The 18,989-nt window shown below is 39.6% G+C and overlaps 2 protein-coding genes across 2 annotated transcripts in view; one reads left to right on the forward strand and one right to left on the reverse strand.

The window, feature by feature from the left end:
- Nucleotides 1-2,778: 2,778 nt before the first annotated feature.
- Nucleotides 2,779-12,497, forward strand: LOC308666923 (leukocyte elastase inhibitor-like). The gene is made up of 7 exons (XM_081325936.1): nucleotides 2,779-3,041; nucleotides 3,305-3,488; nucleotides 4,852-4,989; nucleotides 7,695-7,812; nucleotides 8,951-9,093; nucleotides 10,057-10,224; nucleotides 11,327-12,497. The coding sequence occupies exons 2-7, from the start codon at nucleotides 3,321-3,323 to the stop codon at nucleotides 11,732-11,734; spliced, it is 1,143 nt and encodes a 380-aa protein (XP_081182062.1). The 5' UTR covers nucleotides 2,779-3,041; nucleotides 3,305-3,320; the 3' UTR covers nucleotides 11,735-12,497.
- A 720-nt stretch (nucleotides 12,498-13,217) lies between these two features.
- WRNIP1 (WRN helicase interacting protein 1) overlaps nucleotides 13,218-18,989 on the reverse strand; it is a 36,302-nt gene continuing 30,530 nt past the window's right edge. Inside the window, exons 4-7 of the mRNA XM_081325933.1 lie at nucleotides 18,744-18,967; nucleotides 17,585-17,740; nucleotides 15,630-15,709; nucleotides 13,218-14,276 (exon numbers count right to left, since the gene is read on the reverse strand). Coding sequence (XP_081182059.1) covers nucleotides 14,001-14,276; nucleotides 15,630-15,709; nucleotides 17,585-17,740; nucleotides 18,744-18,967 — 736 coding nt within the window. The 3' untranslated portion in view covers nucleotides 13,218-14,000. The remainder of the gene's footprint in view (nucleotides 14,277-15,629; nucleotides 15,710-17,584; nucleotides 17,741-18,743; nucleotides 18,968-18,989) is intronic.

An 18,989-nucleotide genomic window follows, 5' to 3' on the forward strand; every position in this document is an offset into this window, starting at 1 on the left:
CTCCTTCAGCTTTGCCCCTTTTTCCTGTTTGCCCTTTATTTTTTCCAAGAAATAAAATAATCAGTGCATCTACAGCATATCTACAATTCATTTCTCTGGCATGTAGTTGAGAAGCATCAGGGCAATTTCTGAAAATATACTGGGGTGTGGGGTATGTTTTCCTAACAAAAAGACTTACTGGAATCCTTAAGAGCAAATTCTCTCCAGTAGCCCCAAAGATGGACTTTCTGGTTTTTCTTTGAAGACATTTTGCTTCTCATCCGGAAGTTTCTTCAGCTCTGATTGGATGGTGGTGAATGGAAGTAATCCTTTGAAGGGTGCATGAACGAATTGCCAGAAAAATTGCAGACTATAGGAACCATCTACATAACCATATATAAGTTGCACTATATATAAGAAATAGCTACATCTCTATAGAAATAGTGGTGAATGGTGAATAAACTTAGAGAGAGATTGGGAAGGATTCCGTGGATGAGAATCCTCAAGGGGAAAACAACTTGAGAAGCTTGGGAAATTTTGAAAACAGATTATAAAAGCCCAGGCTAGCACAACACCAAACAAAGAAGAAAAGTAACAAAAGAAACCAGCATGGCTGCATAAAGAACTCTCTGATAAATTGAAAGACAAAAGGGACAAGTATAAAAAGTGGAAAGGCGTAACTAAGGCAGAATGTCAGCAAATAGCCTGAGCCTGCAAAGATGAAGTGAGGAAAGCTAAGGTTCAAAATGAACCAAGGCTTGTGATAAAAGTCAACAATAACAACAAAAAAAGAGCTTTTTTCAACATGGAAAAAACAAGAAAAAAGCTAAGGAAATGATTGGTCCATTAGTGGGAGAAAGTGGCAAGAAGGTGACAAGCAACAATGAGAAAGCAGAATTACATAACTAGTTTTTCCATCCATCTTTACATAAAGGGAAAAAACAGTCCAAACTACCAAAAACAGTACCGTAAAAAACAGATTAGAAACACAAGTTACAATAGGTAAGAAAATGATAAGTGAGCACCTGTCCACCCTAGACAAGTTCAAATCACCAGGACCAGATGGATTAAACCCCAAAGTTCTGAAGGAACAGCCAGAGGACTGCAAAACAGCTGATGTAGTTCCCATCTTCAAAAAAGATTTTTTTAAAATGGTTCCAGGAAACTACAGACCTATCAGCCTGACCTCAATACCTGGGAAGATTCTGGAAAAGATAATCAAGCAACGAATCAGCGAACACCTAGAAGCAAAGTCATGATCAAAAGCCAATATGGGTTTGTCAAAAACAGATCATGCCAGACAAATCTTATTGCATTCCTTGACCAGGTGACAAAATTAGTGGACCAGAGCAATGCTGTAGCTATAATTTACTTGGACTTCAGTAAGGCATTTGATAAAGTAGACCACAACCTACTACTTGAAAAGATAGAAAAATGTAGGTTAGACAGCATCACCACCAGATGGATGCATAACTAGCTGACCAACCACATTCAACATGTACAGTAGTCCTCAACGGAACTGCATCTACATGGAGGGAAGTATGCAGCGAGGTACCCCAAGGCTCTGTTTTAAGTCCAATACTTTTCAATATCTTCATCAATGATTTGGATGAGGGAATAGCCAACACTCCAGAAGATAGGCTTAAAATACAGGAGGATCTTGACAGACTTGAACGTTGAGTGCTATCTAACAAAATGAAATTCAATGGTGAAAAAAGTAAGGTTCTACATTTAGGCAAGAAGAACCAAATGCACAGGTACAGTATAGGTGGCACCTCGCTCAATAGTAGCAACTGTGAGAGGGATCTTGGAGTCCTAGTGGACAATCACTTAAATATGAGCCACATTGTGCTGCAGCTGCCAAAAAAACCAACACAGTGCTAGGCTGCATTAACAGAGGAATTGAATCAAGGTCATATGAAGTGTTAATACCACTTTATAATGCCTTGGAACACAGCATCCAGTTTTGGTCACCATGATGTAAAAAAGATGTTGAGACTGAGTCTAGAAAGAGTACAGAGAAGAGCAACAAAGGTGATTAGGGGACTGGAGCTAAAACATATAAAGCATAATTGCTGGGATTGGGCATGCCTAGTTTAATGAAAAGAAGGACTAGGGGTGACACGATAGCAGTGTTCTAATATCTCAGGGGTTACCACAATGAAGAGAGGGTCAATCTATTTTTCAAAGCACCTGAAGGCAGGATAAGAAGCAATGGATGGAAACTAACCAAAGAGAGAAGCAACCTAGAGCTAAGGGGAAATTTCCTGACTGTTAGAACAATTAACAAACTGCTCCAGAAGTTGTGAATGCTCCACCACTAAGTTTTTAAGAAGAGACTGGACAACCATTTGTCTGAAATGGTATAGGGTTTCCTGCCTAGGACTAGAAGACCTCCAAGGTCATTCTATTCTATTCTATTCTATTCTATTCTATTCTATTCTATTCTATTCTATTCTATTCTATTCTATTCTATTCTATTCTATTCTATTCTATTCTATTCTATTCTATTCTATTCTATTCTATTCTATTCTATTCTTCATCTGCATCTCAATTTGAGATGCAGACAATACAGATTCATCCCCAACAGCCCGCGCGCCTGTGTTCAACAGTGAAGGGACACAGGGCAGAAAACATCCTGCGGAAAGTACAAGCTCCACGACGTCTCCGTCTAGCTTCTGCCTGCTCCTGATACTTTCGGTTTTCCTTTTCTCTCTCCCCTTCCCTCCCCCCTTTCCCCTCTCCTCTTCCCTCCTCTTCCTCTCCTTTCCTTTCCGCGAGCTTCTGCAGTGGGGCGGATGGGCTAAGCGCCCGTGTTGGGCCACGGTCTTGGGATGGAGGCAAATTGAGAGCAGCCCAACCCTTCCTCCCATCCTCGCTCCTAAACCTGCCCGTTCAGACCACCTCCCCTCCCAGCTGGGGAAGGCCAGAGTCCGAGGGCGCTGCCGTCTCGCCGGTTCCAAAGTCCGCCCCGGCGCTCCCTTCCTCGCCACGTCAAGACCGGAGATCTGCTGGGGAGCGGCTCTCTGCGCACCCGGACCCACCTGGTTATCTCTCGCCAGGTAAGGGTGGGTCCCGCGCGGCCCTCGTTTAAAAGCTTGCTCCCGTCGTCGTGGCTCTGTTATTGGTGCTAGGGGTCTTCAAACTTGGCCCTATTATGACTTGTGGACTTCAACTCCCAGAATAACTCAGGCAGTGTGCCTGGCTGAGGAATTCTGGGAGTTGAAGTCCACAAGTCATAAAAGGGCCAAGTTTGAAGACCCCTGGACGGTGCCTCCGAAATAATTGTCTTCCTTCCTTTCTTCTTTTTTTGCTCGTTTTCCAGCGTTCTCGTGGTCGCTATGGAGAACCTGGCTGATGCAACCTCGCAGTTTGCTCTGGATCTTTTCCAAAAATTGAACGAAGCCCACCCAACCGGCAACGTTTTTTTTTCTCCGGTCAGCATATCTTCTGCTCTGGCCATGATCTACTTAGGAGCCCGGGGTAATACAGCCGCGCAAATCTCGGAGGTCAGCAGATATTTTTCTGTTTAGTATAGCTCCCAGGAATATTGTGGTTCTTTTGTAAGGAGAGGTGTATATTTTAAGTGCTGTATACAGTATTTGAAACACCGCCTGTGGCACAGGGACGTTGCCTTTGGATTTAAAAGGATTGATGTTAAGTCACTGTGTTAAAATGTTAGTACTTCAAAAGCCTTAGTAAGACACAGGATCAGTAATGTTCCTCCTTTCGTGATTTACTCCAGGCGTTACTTCTTTGTAATTCTTGTACGTGAATTTTCTTCTTATATCCTTATCCCATACAGATTGGACAACTATATGTGGAAAGTCTATAATTAGTGTTCTGCTGAACAGTTTTCAGGTGAATAAGGGTGATGATAGATGTTAGAGAGATGATAGAGAGATGATAGAGAGAAAGATAGAGATAGAGAGATAGAGATAGATTAGATAGATAATTAGATAGATTAGATAGATAATTAGATAGATAGACAGACGGATAGGTGATAGCCAATTTTCTATCACTAAATTTGGCCTATCGATCAGAGGTTCTGGAAATTTTATTTTTAACTTACAGGTTATACTCTGTGATAAAGTTTGAAAACTTTTGGTTTCAATTTTCCACATATAGTTGTCCAACGTGTATGGGATAAGGATATAAGAAGAAAATTCATGTACAAGAAATACAAAGAAGTAATGCCTTTTTTTTCACCATACCCCAAGCAAACTCAGCTTACTGGCTAATATGCTGAATTTTTCAAGCACACAATTACAGTAAGCTGTGATAAAAGTGATAGCTCTTCCCTCAAAAATTTACAGCCTCTATGGGGAATTAATATTTTGGTTTTCAAGTGACAGAGTGTCAGCCCCTCATACAAAGTGCTCAAATGGGAAATAAAACAAATGATCTGATGCTCTCTGTTCCATTCTTTTGCTATGCTTTATCAAAAAACCATTTGTTATGAAAATCGGACTAATATTCAACTTTTTCCTTATCTGTACCTATTTTATACTGTAGTCTACACAGATTCTGTAACTGATGCTGTAAGGTAACTTTGAATAAAGCCTCCTGTTGTGTCATTTCCCCAAGACAGAATATATGTCAAATACATTCAGCCTTTGGCAAATCCCCAATTTTTCCTTGCTTATGTAAAACCCATAGTATTAGTCTTAGATACTGTATGTGCCTCTTTTTAAAATGAAACCTAAATATGCAGAGAATGGTCCAGCACAGCTTGTTTATGTATGCCTTTCTATCTGTGTGTCTGTAGATTTCTGGAATGTCTCCATTGCTCTTAGACAAAAGTATGTTTGAATTAACCATAATTTCACTGTTCTTATTGGTATTAAGTTAGGATCTATCTTTTCCATGCAGATACTTCATTTTGATGGTGTCGAAGACCTTCATTCAGGATTTCACGAGCTCAGTACTAAAATTAACCGGAGCAATGCACCCTATATTCTGAAATTTGCTAATAGGTTGTACGGAGAAAAAACGTTCAACTTTTTGTCTGTAAGTAGATTGCAAACATCAATAACTCATGGGTCATCAGAATAGCTTTATAGGTCAACTTTAAATGTTAATTGATTATGATATTCAATGCAGTTATCATGTGCTTTAAGTGAATAATCTCTTTTAATTAGGTCTGCTATGGTCAGCCCAGCCCCCCCCAAAATGATACAGTAAGATCCAATTATATCCATTCATTTATTTCCTTACACCTAATAGACAGAATCTTGCCAAATTAAAGTTACAGTTGCAAGAAAAAGTATGTGAACCCTTTGGGATTCCGTGGAGTTTTGCATGAATTGGCATAAAATGTGCTCTAAACGTCCTGTAAGTCACAACAATAGAAAAACACAGTCTGCTTAAAATAATACTACACAAACATTAGCTCTTGTCATGTTTTAATTGAACATAACATGTAAACATTCACAGTGCAGGGTGGAAAAAGTATGTGAACCCCTAGCCTAATGACTTCTCCAAGAACTAATTGGAGCCAGGAGTGAGCCAACCTTGACTCCAATCAGTGTGATGATATTGGATGTGTTGCTGACAGCTGTCCTGTCCTTTAAAAACACACACCTGTTTTGGGTTTACTGGTCTCAAGAAGCACTGTCTGATGTGAACCATGCCTCGCAGAAAAGAGCTCTCAGAAGACCTACGATCAAGAATTGTTGACTTGCATGAAGCTGGAAAGGGTTACAAAAGTATCTCCAAAAGCCTTGATGTTCATGTGTCCACGGTAAGACAGTCTACAAATGGAGAAAGTTTAGCACTGTTGCTACTCTCCCTAGGCGTGGTCGTCCTGTAAAAATGACTGCAAGAGCACAGCGCATAATGCTTAATGAGGTAAAGAAGAATCCTAGAGTGTCAGCTAAAGACCTACAGAAATCTTTGGCACATGCTAACATTTTTGTTGACACATCTACAATAAGGAAAACATTAAAGAAGAATGTAGTACATGGGAGGACACCACGGAGGAAGCCATTGCTGTCCAAAAAAAATATTGCAGCACGTTTGAAGTTTGCAAAAGAGCACCTGGATGTTCCACAGCACTACTGGCAAAATATACTGTGGACAGATGAAACCAAAATTGAGTTGTTTGGGAAAAACACACAACACTATGTGTGGAGAAAAAAAGGCACAGCACACCAACATCAAAACCTCATCCCCACTGTAAAACATGGCAGAGGGAGCATCATGGTTTGGGGCTGCTTTGCTGCCTCAGGGCCTGGACGGATTGTTGTCACTGATGGGAAAATGAATTCCAGAGTTTATCAGGACATTTTGCAGGAAAACGTACTACCATCTATCCGCCAACTGAAGCTCCGCAGAGGATGGGTGATGCAACAGGACAATAACCCAAAGCATACAAGTAATTCAACACAACAATGGCTTCAACAGAACAGAATACGCCTTCTGGAGTGGCCCAGTCAGAGTCCTGACCTCAACCCGATTGAAATGCTGTGGCATGACCTTAAGAGAGCGATTCACACCAGACATCCCAAGAATATTGCTACACTGAAACAGTTTTGTGCAGAGGAGTGGTCCAAAATTACTCCAGATCGTTGTGCAGGTCTGATCTGCAACTACAGGAAACGTTTGGTTGAGGTTGTTGCTGCCAAAGGAGGGTCAACCAGTTATTAAGTCCAAAGGTTCACATACTTTTTCCACCCTGCACTGTGAATGTTTCCATCTTATGTTCAATTAAAACATGACAACAGCTAATGTTTGTGTAGTATTATTTTAAGCAGACTGTGTTTTTCTATTGTTGTGACTTACATGACGTTTAGAGCGCATTTTATGGCCAATTCATGCAAAACTCCACGTAATCCCAAAGGGTTCACATACTTTTTCTTGCAACTGTATAACCATCTAACCCACTAGATATGGCCTGAGAAACTCCAGGGTGTGGTCACTCTGAACCTTTCCCCCCTCCACCCTCCAGCTCAGGATTGCACAGTCTCTTAATCTGTGCATCTCTCGGGGTAAACTCTGTGTTTTGCTGAAATTTCCTACCCCACCCCCCTCTTGCTTCTTCAGGTACACGTTCCATCACGGCTATGAAATATGCAGTTTGAGAGGCTCATTCCTTTTCTCTCTTTTATCCACAGACAGGTTTCTTGTGAGATGTAGAAGCATTGCTGCTAACATTATTAGACAGATACAGATTTTCCAATTAGACTACAAATTGTATGCATGATATGCGTCTCTTTTCACAAGAATAAACTATCTTCAAAGACCATTCTGTTTAGGGTACGTTTCAGTCGAAACAAACCATGCTAATCTTGTATCATGGTTAAAGAGAACCATGAAGAAGAGCTGGGAAGCCTAGATTCAAGACCTCACTCGGAATAGTCCAATTTTTCTCTTTAGGCTAGTTGTGTTTTTCAGCCTAATCACAGTTATCATGACAGTGTATTGGAAAACTTCAACACAGGCTACATCAGCCTTTTAGAAAGAAGATATGTCTTCATTATGCTATTATGAGTGCTTCTTATGTGCTTAAATGCATTTAGAAAATTCTAGAGCATGATGAATGATGAAGGCAAAGGCTGTCAAGCAGGAACAGGGAGATTACCGTAATTGGATCTCTAGTTGATTGGAGATTATTATTTATTAAATGTAAACGCTTCCCCTCTTGCTATCCATAATAGTATTTATTTTATAATTTATTTTATAATTTATAAATATTACATGTCTCATTTTGCAAGGATTTCTTGACTAGCGTCCAGAATTCATATGGAGCTGAATTAGCCACAGTGGACTTCTCAAATGCTCCAGACAAGGCAAAAAACGAAATTAACCAGTGGGTTGAACAGCAGACTGAAGGTGAGCTTTTGTTTTTTTTTTTTTAAATTAACTATTGGGTCCACATGATAGTCAACTCTTACTTTTATTTCCCATAATGCTGCCATAAAATACCAATTTCAGGAATTGATAAAAGAGAAAACAAAATAATACTTTGCAACAGTTAATCTTACAGAGCAGTGAGTTGTGTAAAGTTGTATAAAAGATCCGGTCAGCAGCCTGTAACTTGATAAAAGATATTTTGGGCTGGCATAACAAGTCTGATGAAACATACAAGTTTGAGAACAACCCACCAATACACAGGACACAATAAATGAATGTTCCACACTGTCCTTGCTTGTAGAGTATCTCCTGAAAGACACTTAGAAAGTGGACATTTCATATTAATGGGTCTGCTTAATGCAACTCGCATCCTTTTATTTTATTTATTAAATTTATATCCTGCTCATCTCACTGTACAGCAACTATGGGGAGTTTATCAAATGATAAAAAGATAAAGACAATGCAAAGCAATTAAAATTTAGAAAAGTGAAATAGACCAAAAGCCAAGAGGAGAGGAGACATAAGGATGGGGGTCTTCTCTCAATCCCAGCATAGAGCGCCCTTGTTTATTTTATTTTATTTTTTTATTTTAATTCCATTTATATCCCGCCCTTCTCCGAAGACTCAGGGCGGCTTACAAGCTTAGCAGTAGCCTTCATTCTATGTATATGCCTGCTTATTAGGGCTTTCACACACACACCCAAGCGGCATTATTACAAAGTCAGCTTATTGCCCCCAACAATCTGGGTCCTCCTTGTTGAGGCTCTAGACCAGTCAGCAGAGCCAAGTTTTAAGAGTCAGGAGTGTGGGGACTGACCCTACCTCCAGGAAGAAATATTAAGAACACTGAATGTTTTGACTAACATATTGATTAAAAAGAGGATTCTATCTTAATTTGGAGTGATTCTGGAGCTGTGGCACCTTATGCACATGACAGGAACTAGCCAGTGAGTGCCATTCATAGAAGCTTTTGCTAATTCAGGATTATTATTATTTTAAGAGTGTAATTGCAGAGGGGAAATGTACATTTAACAAGTGCATTTAGATTAGTCTGATTGATATTATTTAGGTCTCAGTTTTTTGCACAGCTAATTAACACTGAAATTTCTCTGTCAAGGTAAAATCCCTGAGTTGCTATCTGAAGGCTCTATCAATGAAATGACTAAATTGGTTTTGGTGAATGCTGTCTACTTTAAAGGCAGTTGGGCAAAAGCATTTAAAGAAAAAGATACTGAAGACAAGCCTTTTAGATTAAATAAGGTAAATGGATTTTTTTTTCATGCTGTCTCTCTTCTGTAACAACAGTTTGTTGTTTAGGCATTTGTGGCAACGTACACTCTCATTAAGCATCATAAAACTTTTATGATAGCACTGAACACATAATCTTAATTTATCTGTAGTCATGTTTTTGAAGCTTTCTATCAGTTCCTTTGAACCTAATCACTAACTAAAAATCTCAACCTTCCCATAATTTAAACCTAATTCCATTCTGAAATATTTTACTGAACTGAGTAGGTCATTTGACTATACTGTATGCTCTAATATACAGTATGAAGGAAGACAACAAAGCAGTTTTTATTTTATTTTTACTACAGGAAGGTTCCCCCCCCCTGGTTTAATTTTTAAGTTGGGTTAGCTGTTCTGTTTACCTGACAATGAATTTACCTGACAATGAATTTCATTCAGCTTAATAGGATTGTAGGGACGCGGTGGCTCAGTGGGTTAGGATGCTGAGCTTGTCGATCTGAAGATCGGCAGTTTGGCGGGTCGAATCCCGAGTACCGCGTAGCAGAGTGAGCGCCTGTTACTCGTCCCAGCTTCTGCCAACCTAGCAATTCGAAAGCACGTAAAAATGCAAGTAGAAAAATAGGGACCACTACGGTGGGAAGGTAACAGCGTTCCGTGCGCCTTTGGCGTCTAGTCATGCTGGCCACATGACCACGGAGACGTCCTCGGACAAGCGCTGGCTCTTCGGCTTTGAAACGGAGATGAGCACCGGCCCCTAGAGTCGGAAACGACTAGCACGCATGTGCGGGGGAACCTTTACCTTTACCTTTAATAGGATTGTAAAATTCCAAAGAATAGCTTGCTATATATTAATATAGTTTTGCAAAGATCCACTTCCCAGAATTAGTTCTATCAATTTCAGCATACATGCAGAAGCTTTTATTTCTTTTGTTGTTTTTATAAGTTCCTCACTGTAATAGTCTTAAAATAATCCAGACAGAAAAGAAGAATGTGAAGATGATGTTCATGAAAGAGAAACTTCCTTTTGGTTACATCCCTGAATGCAAGTGTCGTGTGCTGGAACTGCCATACAATGGAGAGGATCTTAGCATGATCATCCTTCTGCCTAATGAAATTGAGGATAATTCTACAGGCCTGGAACAGGTGATTCTGTTGTTTTCTTGCTATTGCTATAAAATCATTGTCCTAAACAAAAATTATTCTAAATATGACATAAATACAGTACTTGGTAGGATCACCCATATGCATGGGCAAAGTTCTGGGTGATGTGATGCATTGAGTGGCTCCGTATACATTATTCTGGGGATCTCCAGAAAATCATTTTTGTACCAGACACTATGAATCCCTAATTATCTCGGATGAAAGAGCTGAAACCAAATTAGATCTGCATTAGATGTAAATAGTGTCTAAAAATAGTAAATAGTAAATTTATCCATTAAATAAATGCTTTCTATATTATGTTTGGACAGGACAACCGTGGTTTGCCTGAAAATACATTCTTTAAAAATCCATGTTATACTTCTAATAGTTTATAGTTTATAGTTTATTATATTTGTATACCGCCCTTCTCCCAAAGGACTCAGGGCGGTGAACAGGGCACATATAAAATACAAGGTACAAAAGTTAAAAAAAGAATTAAATACAAAGCCCAAGCTAAAACAATAAATAATAATGTAAAAAACCACAATAAAAACCCCAACACATCACCCATCAGGCCAGGCCGGCTTGTTCAAATAAATAGGTCTTCAGATCGCGTCGGAAGGAGCGAAGGTCGGGCGCCGTCCAGAGCTCAACCGGCAACCGATTCCGTAAGTCTGGGGCGCCCACAGAGAAGGCCCTCCCCCTGGGGGCCACCAGACGACATTCTCTGACCGGTGGCACCCTGAGGAGGCCCTCTCTGTGGGAACGCACAGGGCGGAGGGAAGTTGACGCCGGCAGCAGCATAATGTTTATGCTACAAACTCTGTATTAATTTTTTCCCATCTGAACATCGGTTAAAGCTGCAAATAGTTTAGCATGAAGCAAAAACCATCTTGCACTCAGTCCAATGCCATATTTTTATTGTCTCCCACAGAGAAAGACCATGTCTGGTGGGGAGGGGGTGTAGAGAAATGTGGTCTCTGACTCTGCAGATTCATTCATACTGAAGTCAATATGTTTTTCAGCAAGGCGTTTCTCTCTGCTGAAATGGAAATATCGTGGCACAGTGATACAAATGATTACTCCTCTTTCTTTGCCGTTTTAGCTGGAGAAGCAGCTTACTTTGGAAAAACTGCAAGAATGGACCCAGCCAAAAAATATGAATTCCAATCTGGACGTCTATGTACATCTACCTAAATTTCAGCTGGAAGAAAACTATGACCTTAAATCTTACTTTGCAGCAATGGGGCTGTTAGATGTATTTGACAGTGGGAAGGCTAATTTGTCTGGAATGTCAGGAGCTCAGGACCTCCATGTCTCTAAAATTGTTCACAAGTCATTTCTGGAAGTAAATGAAGTGGGCACTGAAGCAGCAGCAGCTACTGCTGCTGCGATTATGTTATTTTCTCTGCCCGTTGCAGAGGAGTTTAAAGCTGACCATCCTTTCCTATTTTTTATCCGTCATAAAGGAACAAACACTATACTTTTCCTTGGTAAATTTGTTTCTCCATAAAAGTAGCATAAAACCAACTTCCAGCCTCCTATAAAACACACATTTCTTTGCCTGCTTGGGGGAATTGCCATAAACAAGTTGGGTTTCTCCAGATGTTTTCCATCTTGGATTTTCTTGAACTCCTGAGTCTGTTGACAGGTTGTATACGACACTTTGCTCTAAAGCAGGGGTGTCAAACTCGCTGTGATGTAATGTTATTGTGACTTTTTTCCCCTTGCCGGAGCTGGGGTGGGTGCAGTTCCCACGTGATGCATCCAGCCCGCGGGCCGGCGGTTTCACACCCCTGGTCTAAAGGGTAGCTATCTTATCTAGGACATTCAGGTATGTTTGACTACAATTCCTTTAATTTCCAGCTAGCTAGGAATTCTGGGAATTTTAGGCAAGGGACAGCTGCTGTGCATTGTATTTGTAAAATCAATAACACACGAATTACTGGAATAAGGTTGGCCTTCATTTAATACAAGTTAAGAGTCTTTAGTCCAGGAACTGGACCAATGGAAGATCATTGATAATATAGAATCCAGAAAGTGACTTCTTTCTTGTTCAAAAATACAAAGCAATTTGGCACTTGTCTTAATAAGTACCTTATGAGGAATTATGGTACCACTATACTTCTCATTCAGTGAGTGGAGAATTGTTCACATACGAATCAACAACAGCCTCAATGTACTAATTTTTTGATATTTTTTTTCATCCACATGGTCTCTCTTCATTAAATCTGAGTTATATGTTGTCCATCTTTCAGGCATTGATTTTATTGAAGATAGATGTCAAATAAAGAAATTCTAATGACATTTTGAAGAGGTTGTTACTTCTACAATTCAGTTTTAATTCATGTTGCCTGGATGATTTAGAGGCACTCTTGTTTTAAATATTGGAGAAAGTCCCTTCATGCTTTCCCCTAAGTCAGTGATGGCGAACCTTTTAGAGACAGAGTGCCCAAACTGTAACCCAAAACCTATTTATGTATCATCAGGTGCTAGGTGGGCGTGGCCCATTGGGTGGGTGTGGCCCATTGGGTGGGCGTGGCTGCAGTAGTAACGGCAGACTGGGTGGGACTAAAAAGTTTAATCAATTAATTCCAACTTTGCGAGATCTTTTTTTTCCCCGCGAGAAGTTGAAATTGAGTGATTGATTGAACCTTTTTTTTTGCACACACAAACAGAGGCCTAAAGTGAAAAGGTTATATAAAAGCTACCTGAAGGCCTAGCAGTGGGGCGATGGCACACGTGCCACCTGTGGCACCCGTGCCATAGGTTCACCACCACGGCCCTAAATTGTCATTTATAATATAATCTGCCAATGATTTTGCCTTTGTGTCTAATTTCTCTCCTTTCCCAGCATTTTACAACTATCTACAGATGGAGCTCTGGGCTAGCAAAACGAAATGTCAAGAAGACAGTATAAGCCTGCACACCAGACAATATAGTACTTAAAATATTATAACTGAAGGTTTTTTTTAATCAAAATGGAAACAGTGATGATTTTTAAATTCACTTTATTTTCACAGTTTCAAAAATAATTTCTCAAGTTACATTTCAATTATAAAGGGTTTTTTTTCAGCTTAAGGTGCAAATGCAGTATTTCTTCCAACCAAGGACACAAGTCAAAATTAGGCCCTTTTAAGTTCTATGGATTGTATTAAATATATACTTATATCAGTCCCCACTGAAAAAAGCCTAATATTAGTTAGATTGGGCAATTTTATTTATTTTTTTTATTTTCTGAAATAATGCCCTTTATATCTTTGATTAAATCCAGTGATTTTAGTTGTTCTTTACCTATATAATATGTATTTTATTGAAGATTATCAAACAATTCTTACATTTTGCATAAAACCTGCAATAAAATATTCTTTATAGTATAAAATGGTTTAGGAATGTACAGTTATTTGGATTTGAAGTGGAAAAGGAAGCAGCTCAAGTAGGACACATATTTTCCTCTGACTACATAATTAGTGTAGAAAAGATAGTGTCTTTAGGGAATCTCTGACAACATTATTGAGTATATCCGTATCTGTGCTGAGCAGGTTTCTGCCTTGAACTGGAACAGTAGAATATCCTCAACGTTGTTTCATTTGTATCAAAGACGATGTAATTAATACACATATTATTTAATACAAAAAGGTAAATATCCCAGTTTGAGGCTACCAGTTTAATATGGCTATTCTGGAAACATAATGGTTTTCTTAAAACTGAAATGAACTTTTGAGAAAAAATATTGCAGGATTAACATGAGTCGCATATGAACAATACAGGGTGTTCCGTCAAATTTTGCTTTGCCTAAAAAAATCAATCCCTTTCAACTCTTCAGGCAGATATTCTTGCTCTACCGGGTTCTTGTACATAGGATTATATTTATAATCTTTACCATAACCTAAATTTTTCATGAGCCTGGTTGGTGCATTCCGCAAATGTAAAGGAACAGGAGGAAGTGGTCCCTGGTGGTCTCTTAGGCATGCTTTCACATTGCTGTAGGCGCTGTACACTTCAATAGACTTTGGTGCTCTGGCAAAATAGACTACACACTGTGCCAGTAAGACCTAAGCAACAAAAAGAAAGGGACAATTAAAGAAGCAAGGGAAATGTACTATAGGTAGTCCTCGACTTACAACAGTTTGTTTAGTGACCGTTCGAAGTTACAATGGCAATGAAAAAAATGACTTTTGGCTGTTTTTCACATGGCAGCCTCCTCATGTGATCAAAATTCAGACGCTTGACAACTGACTCGTATTCATGATGGCTGCAGTGTCCCGGGGTCAAGTGATCCCATTCTGCAAACGTCTGACAAGCAAAGTCAGTGGAGAAGCCAGATTCATTTAACAACCATATTACTAACTTAACAACTACAGTGATTCATTCAGTTAACAACTAGAGCAAGAAAGGTTGTAAAATGGGGCAAAATTCACTTAATAACTCCCTCACTTAACAACAGAAATTTTGGGCTCAATCGTTGCACTAAACTCTTGGCATAGGATAGCATGATTACTGCATTTTATTGAAAAACATGGAATTGACAGAATGGCAGGACGAAGGGGCCTATGTTTGCAATACATAAGTATATAAACAAAGTAATCACTGAATGTACAAAATTTAACATTTTAGGAATGGAACATTTCATCATTATTAGGAATATTCTGTTTCTTTTCTGGACCATACTATTCTAGATTGTGAAAATCTGCACCTGGTCCAGTCTTGGAATACTACAAATTGTTTCTGATTCAGAATAATTAACTTTTGAAATTATTAAAGCTTCCTTATAATGACACGATTGCCATGAATCAGAGGCATGACTGTTTCCAGAGTTTTCTGGAACATTCCATTCCCGGAATGTTAGGTTTTGTACCTCCTAAATTGAACTCATTGGCATATATTCCTAGAAAAAACATACAAGGTTACATTACTATTTATATTGTTTAGTAATTATATGCAATAGAAGGAAGCAAAATTGCTGTACAGGTAGTCCTCGACTTACTGTATAACCATAACTGGGACCAGAATTTCCATTGTTAATCAAGATGGAGTCGTGCCCGATTTTATGACATTTTTGCCATGGTTGTTAAGCAAATCACTGGAGTTGTTAAATGAATCACATTAAGCTTCCCTTATTGACTTTGCTTGTCAGAAGTTAAGTGGGGAGATGGCAAATGGCAATCACATAACCCCTGTAACCATCGTAAATGCATGCCAGTTGCCAAGCACCCAAATTCTGTTCATGTGACTGTGGGGATGCTGCCATGGGCATAAATGTGAGGACTGGTTATAAGCCACTTTTTTTCGGTGTCACTGTAACTTCAAACAGGCACTAAATGGATAGTTGTAAGTTGGGGACTACTTGTAGAAGAAAGAATAACATTTAGAGGTTCTGATGTTGATTTGTTTATAAATTACATTACCTCACACTCCGGCATTCCAATAAAGTGGCAGCCTTGATAAGCAGCCACGGCTTGAGGTAAGGCCAAGGGATCTGCTAATCCTATAATGACATTTTATATTCTAATCAATAATATGATACATCAAATCAAGTCGACTTAAATAAACCGCTACACGGCATGGGGCCTTTCTGTTTGAGGGACTGCTTGTTCTGTGTGCTTCAAAAGACTCGGCTTCCTTCAGGTCTCATTGATTTTAAAGTAAAGTCATCTAGCAGGGCCTAAGAGGTAGGCCTTCTGTTGCTGCACCTGTCCTTTAGAGATTTATATGGCCCCTGCCTTAAAGTGATCTTTAAAACCATCCAAATCTAAGGGCTAGATTTTTTTCCCCTAGGCCTTGGATTTGGATGGTTGGGCTGGAAACTTTAAGGTGGGGTAGGGGAAAGTATAAAGATGGTCTGTTGTTCTCTTTGACAGTTATTATTTTATGTGTGGTTGGGGTTTTTTTTTTTTGAGTTGGCAGCTAGAAATTTGATGAGTAAATCAAGAGGATTCATTTGGTAAAACTGCCATTAGTTAACATATTAAAACCTGCTTTCCTAAATATTCTCCTTTGTATCATTAATGTCAAAGAAAAAAGATACGAAGATAGGTATCTCTTTAGGATAAATGACCCCATCTCTAATTCCACTAGCAAACAAAGGCAGCATCTTGCTGAAATATGGTGGTGCAGTGGTCTGAATGCAGCATTGCAGGATAACTCTGCATTCCCACTGCCAGGAGTTCAATCCTGACCGACTTCCATCCTTCTGAGATCGGTAAAATGAGGACCAGGATAGTTGGAGGCAACATGCTGACTCTACAAGCTGCTTAGAGAGGGCTATAAAGCACTATGAAATGGTATATAACTCTAAGTGGTATTGTATTTCTATATTGATTCATAGCCTTTGCTGCTCACTTGTAACTCAAGGAGTAAAACACTTCAGGGAATAAACTAAAGGCAGCTGGATGGAAAGCTATTAGTACATGTCAGGGGCATAGAGTAACAGGAAAAAAATGACTTTCAACCATTAATTAGTTGTTGCCCATCAGTCTCTGGTTTCAAATGGAGTACTCCAGTTTTACTCTTTTCAAGCCAAGTGTCACAGGAGAACAGGTAGATAATTTTTGTTCACTTTGACCTCTTTCCCACAATTTGGGATCTAGGATGAAATAGATGTCTTGTCAAAAGACTACCAAAATAATGAAACTAGGATATTTTATGTATGTTAAACCCTATATAAAGGCCTTGTTTGTTCTAGTAGTGAAAGAGGGACGTTAGCCCCAATCTACCTGTCTATATCTGGAAGAAATAACGCTGCAATATGCAGGGACTCAGGCTGCAAAGATTTCTGTCATTTTGGAATAATCAAGTTACCCGTCAGAATATCAGTTAGCCAACTGGTTTTGATATTGGAGATCTCCATATTCATCATCTAAAAACCTGTGCTAGACAAGTGCAACATAGTTTGGGAGCCATACCTCTATTCAGTAAATTTGTAGATTCACAGACAAGCACATTTCCAGTTTGAATGAACCAAATACCCTTTTCATAATGATATCTATTAAACAGTCAGTTGACTCCTAATGGTATAATGTTGACTGTTATAGCCTGAACTTCTCTTTACATTAGAACTGCAATTCTCAAAAAAAAATGAGCTGATCTGACTTCTGGACAAACTGGTTCCAGAGCAAATATCTCAAGAACTGCCACCTGCTCCTTTGTAGTTGCCCTGGAAGCAGGTTTTCCTACTTGCCCTATATTTTAAGAAGGAGAATGGGATTAGACTGTTACTTGTGTTTTGGAAGTAAAAGCTGAGTTGGCAGCATTGGGGAGAGACTGCAGAGCTGGAGACAAAACTACTAGAGTGGCTATGAGGATCCAGGAGCCAGCTGGATGAAAGTGTCCATAGTAACCCACATTCTCTTGAGTTACTCACCTATATCTTCACTTGCAAATCTTACCAACCTTCTTGCCACATAGAGTGGATCCTCACCCCCTTCAAGCATTCGGGCAAGCCAGTAAAGGGAAGCATTTTCGTCAGAGCCACGCATAGATTTATGAAGTGCAGAGATGCAGTTATAATGCTCTTCACCTATTAAGAAACAGACAAAAAGCAACAAAATGCTTAGATGATCCAATGCATTTGAGTAGCAGGGCAATTTAAATGCCTATTTTCCAATGAATATATTAATTACAACATGCCTGCATTACCTTTAAAGAGAGATAAAAGTAACTGGGGGCAAAGAGCCTGCTGCATTTCTTTTGTCATTCCCAGATTTAAGATGCTTCTTGTGGGACATTGTATCAAATTATATTATATTGGTGCTGTAGCGCATTACAATATTGAAGATTGCACAATTATTTTAATGCTCATTTACCTTGTGTTTTTGTTGTGATTCAGCGTCAGCCTGTGGTTTCGGCAGCTGAATCAGACAATTCTGAGGAGGAGGAGGAGGAGGAGGGGTTTGGAGAGTCTTTGGTTGCAGATGCATCGCAGAGCTCTCAGCCAGGCCCCTCCCATCTTGTTCCTCCTCAGACCCAGCTGTGTGAGCCTGAAAGATTAGATGAAGACGATCCACAGCTGGCTTTGTTCAAGGACCCTCGAAGCAGGAGGCAAAGAAGCAGAAGTGAACAAAGAAAAGCAATGAGGCACCTCGGGAGGAGGCAAAGAGAAGCCACGCCCTGAGACTGTTGTTTAAAAGGGGAATGTGTGGGAGGTGCTGGTTGCTGAAGGCAACCGTTTGAAGAGTTTCTGATATAGTCTCGGTCTGTATTTATTTTACTCTGTTTTGAACTGTTTCGTTTAGTTTTCGCAAATAAATTTGGTTGGCTTAATTCCAGCCTCTTGAATATAACAAAGGGGTTGTCCCTGACATTTCTGCAGGGCCGGTTGTAGGCTAGAACAGAACAGTTTTGTTCCTAAACTTAGTTCACCATCCAGTGATAAGAGGGACATCTAAATGAATCATACAAGTTATGGTAACCTTTGACAGAGAAAATACATACAAAAGCAATTCTACAGAAATGCACAGCTAACTCAAGTATCTAAATTCCTTCCCAGTACTGCCATGACAGCTGTGATATTTGCCACTCACCAGCTCGGTCATACAAAATGTGGGATCTTTGGAGTCCTTCCTTCACGTGATCTTCTGTGATGACCACTCGTTTAGCAGAACACTCATGGTTGCTATCCTGATGGGAGGTGTTGGTTAATCTTGCCTGGACAGCCATCTGGAGCCCATTTAACCCAGTCCTTGCATCACCATCACAAAGGTAGGCAAGAGTATTTATTGCTCTTTTTTCAATGCATAGACATAACCTGAAATACAAACATAACTCAT

The sequence above is a fragment of the Vipera berus genome (genome assembly GCF_964194415.1).
Source record: "Vipera berus genome assembly, chromosome: 3".
NCBI classification, from domain to species: Eukaryota; Metazoa; Chordata; class Lepidosauria; order Squamata; family Viperidae; genus Vipera; species Vipera berus.

Bases quoted from the DNA above. Each gene is read 5' to 3' on its own strand.
- LOC308666923 (XM_081325936.1), top strand. From the start codon at position 3,321: ATGGAGAACCTGGCTGATGCAACCTCGCAGTTTGCTCTGGATCTTTTC. The intron at 4,990-7,694 runs GTAAGTAGATTG...TCATTTTGCAAG, and splicing joins AAACGTTCAACTTTTTGTCT to GATTTCTTGACTAGCGTCCA. The intron at 10,225-11,326 runs GTGATTCTGTTG...TTGCCGTTTTAG, and splicing joins ATTCTACAGGCCTGGAACAG to CTGGAGAAGCAGCTTACTTT.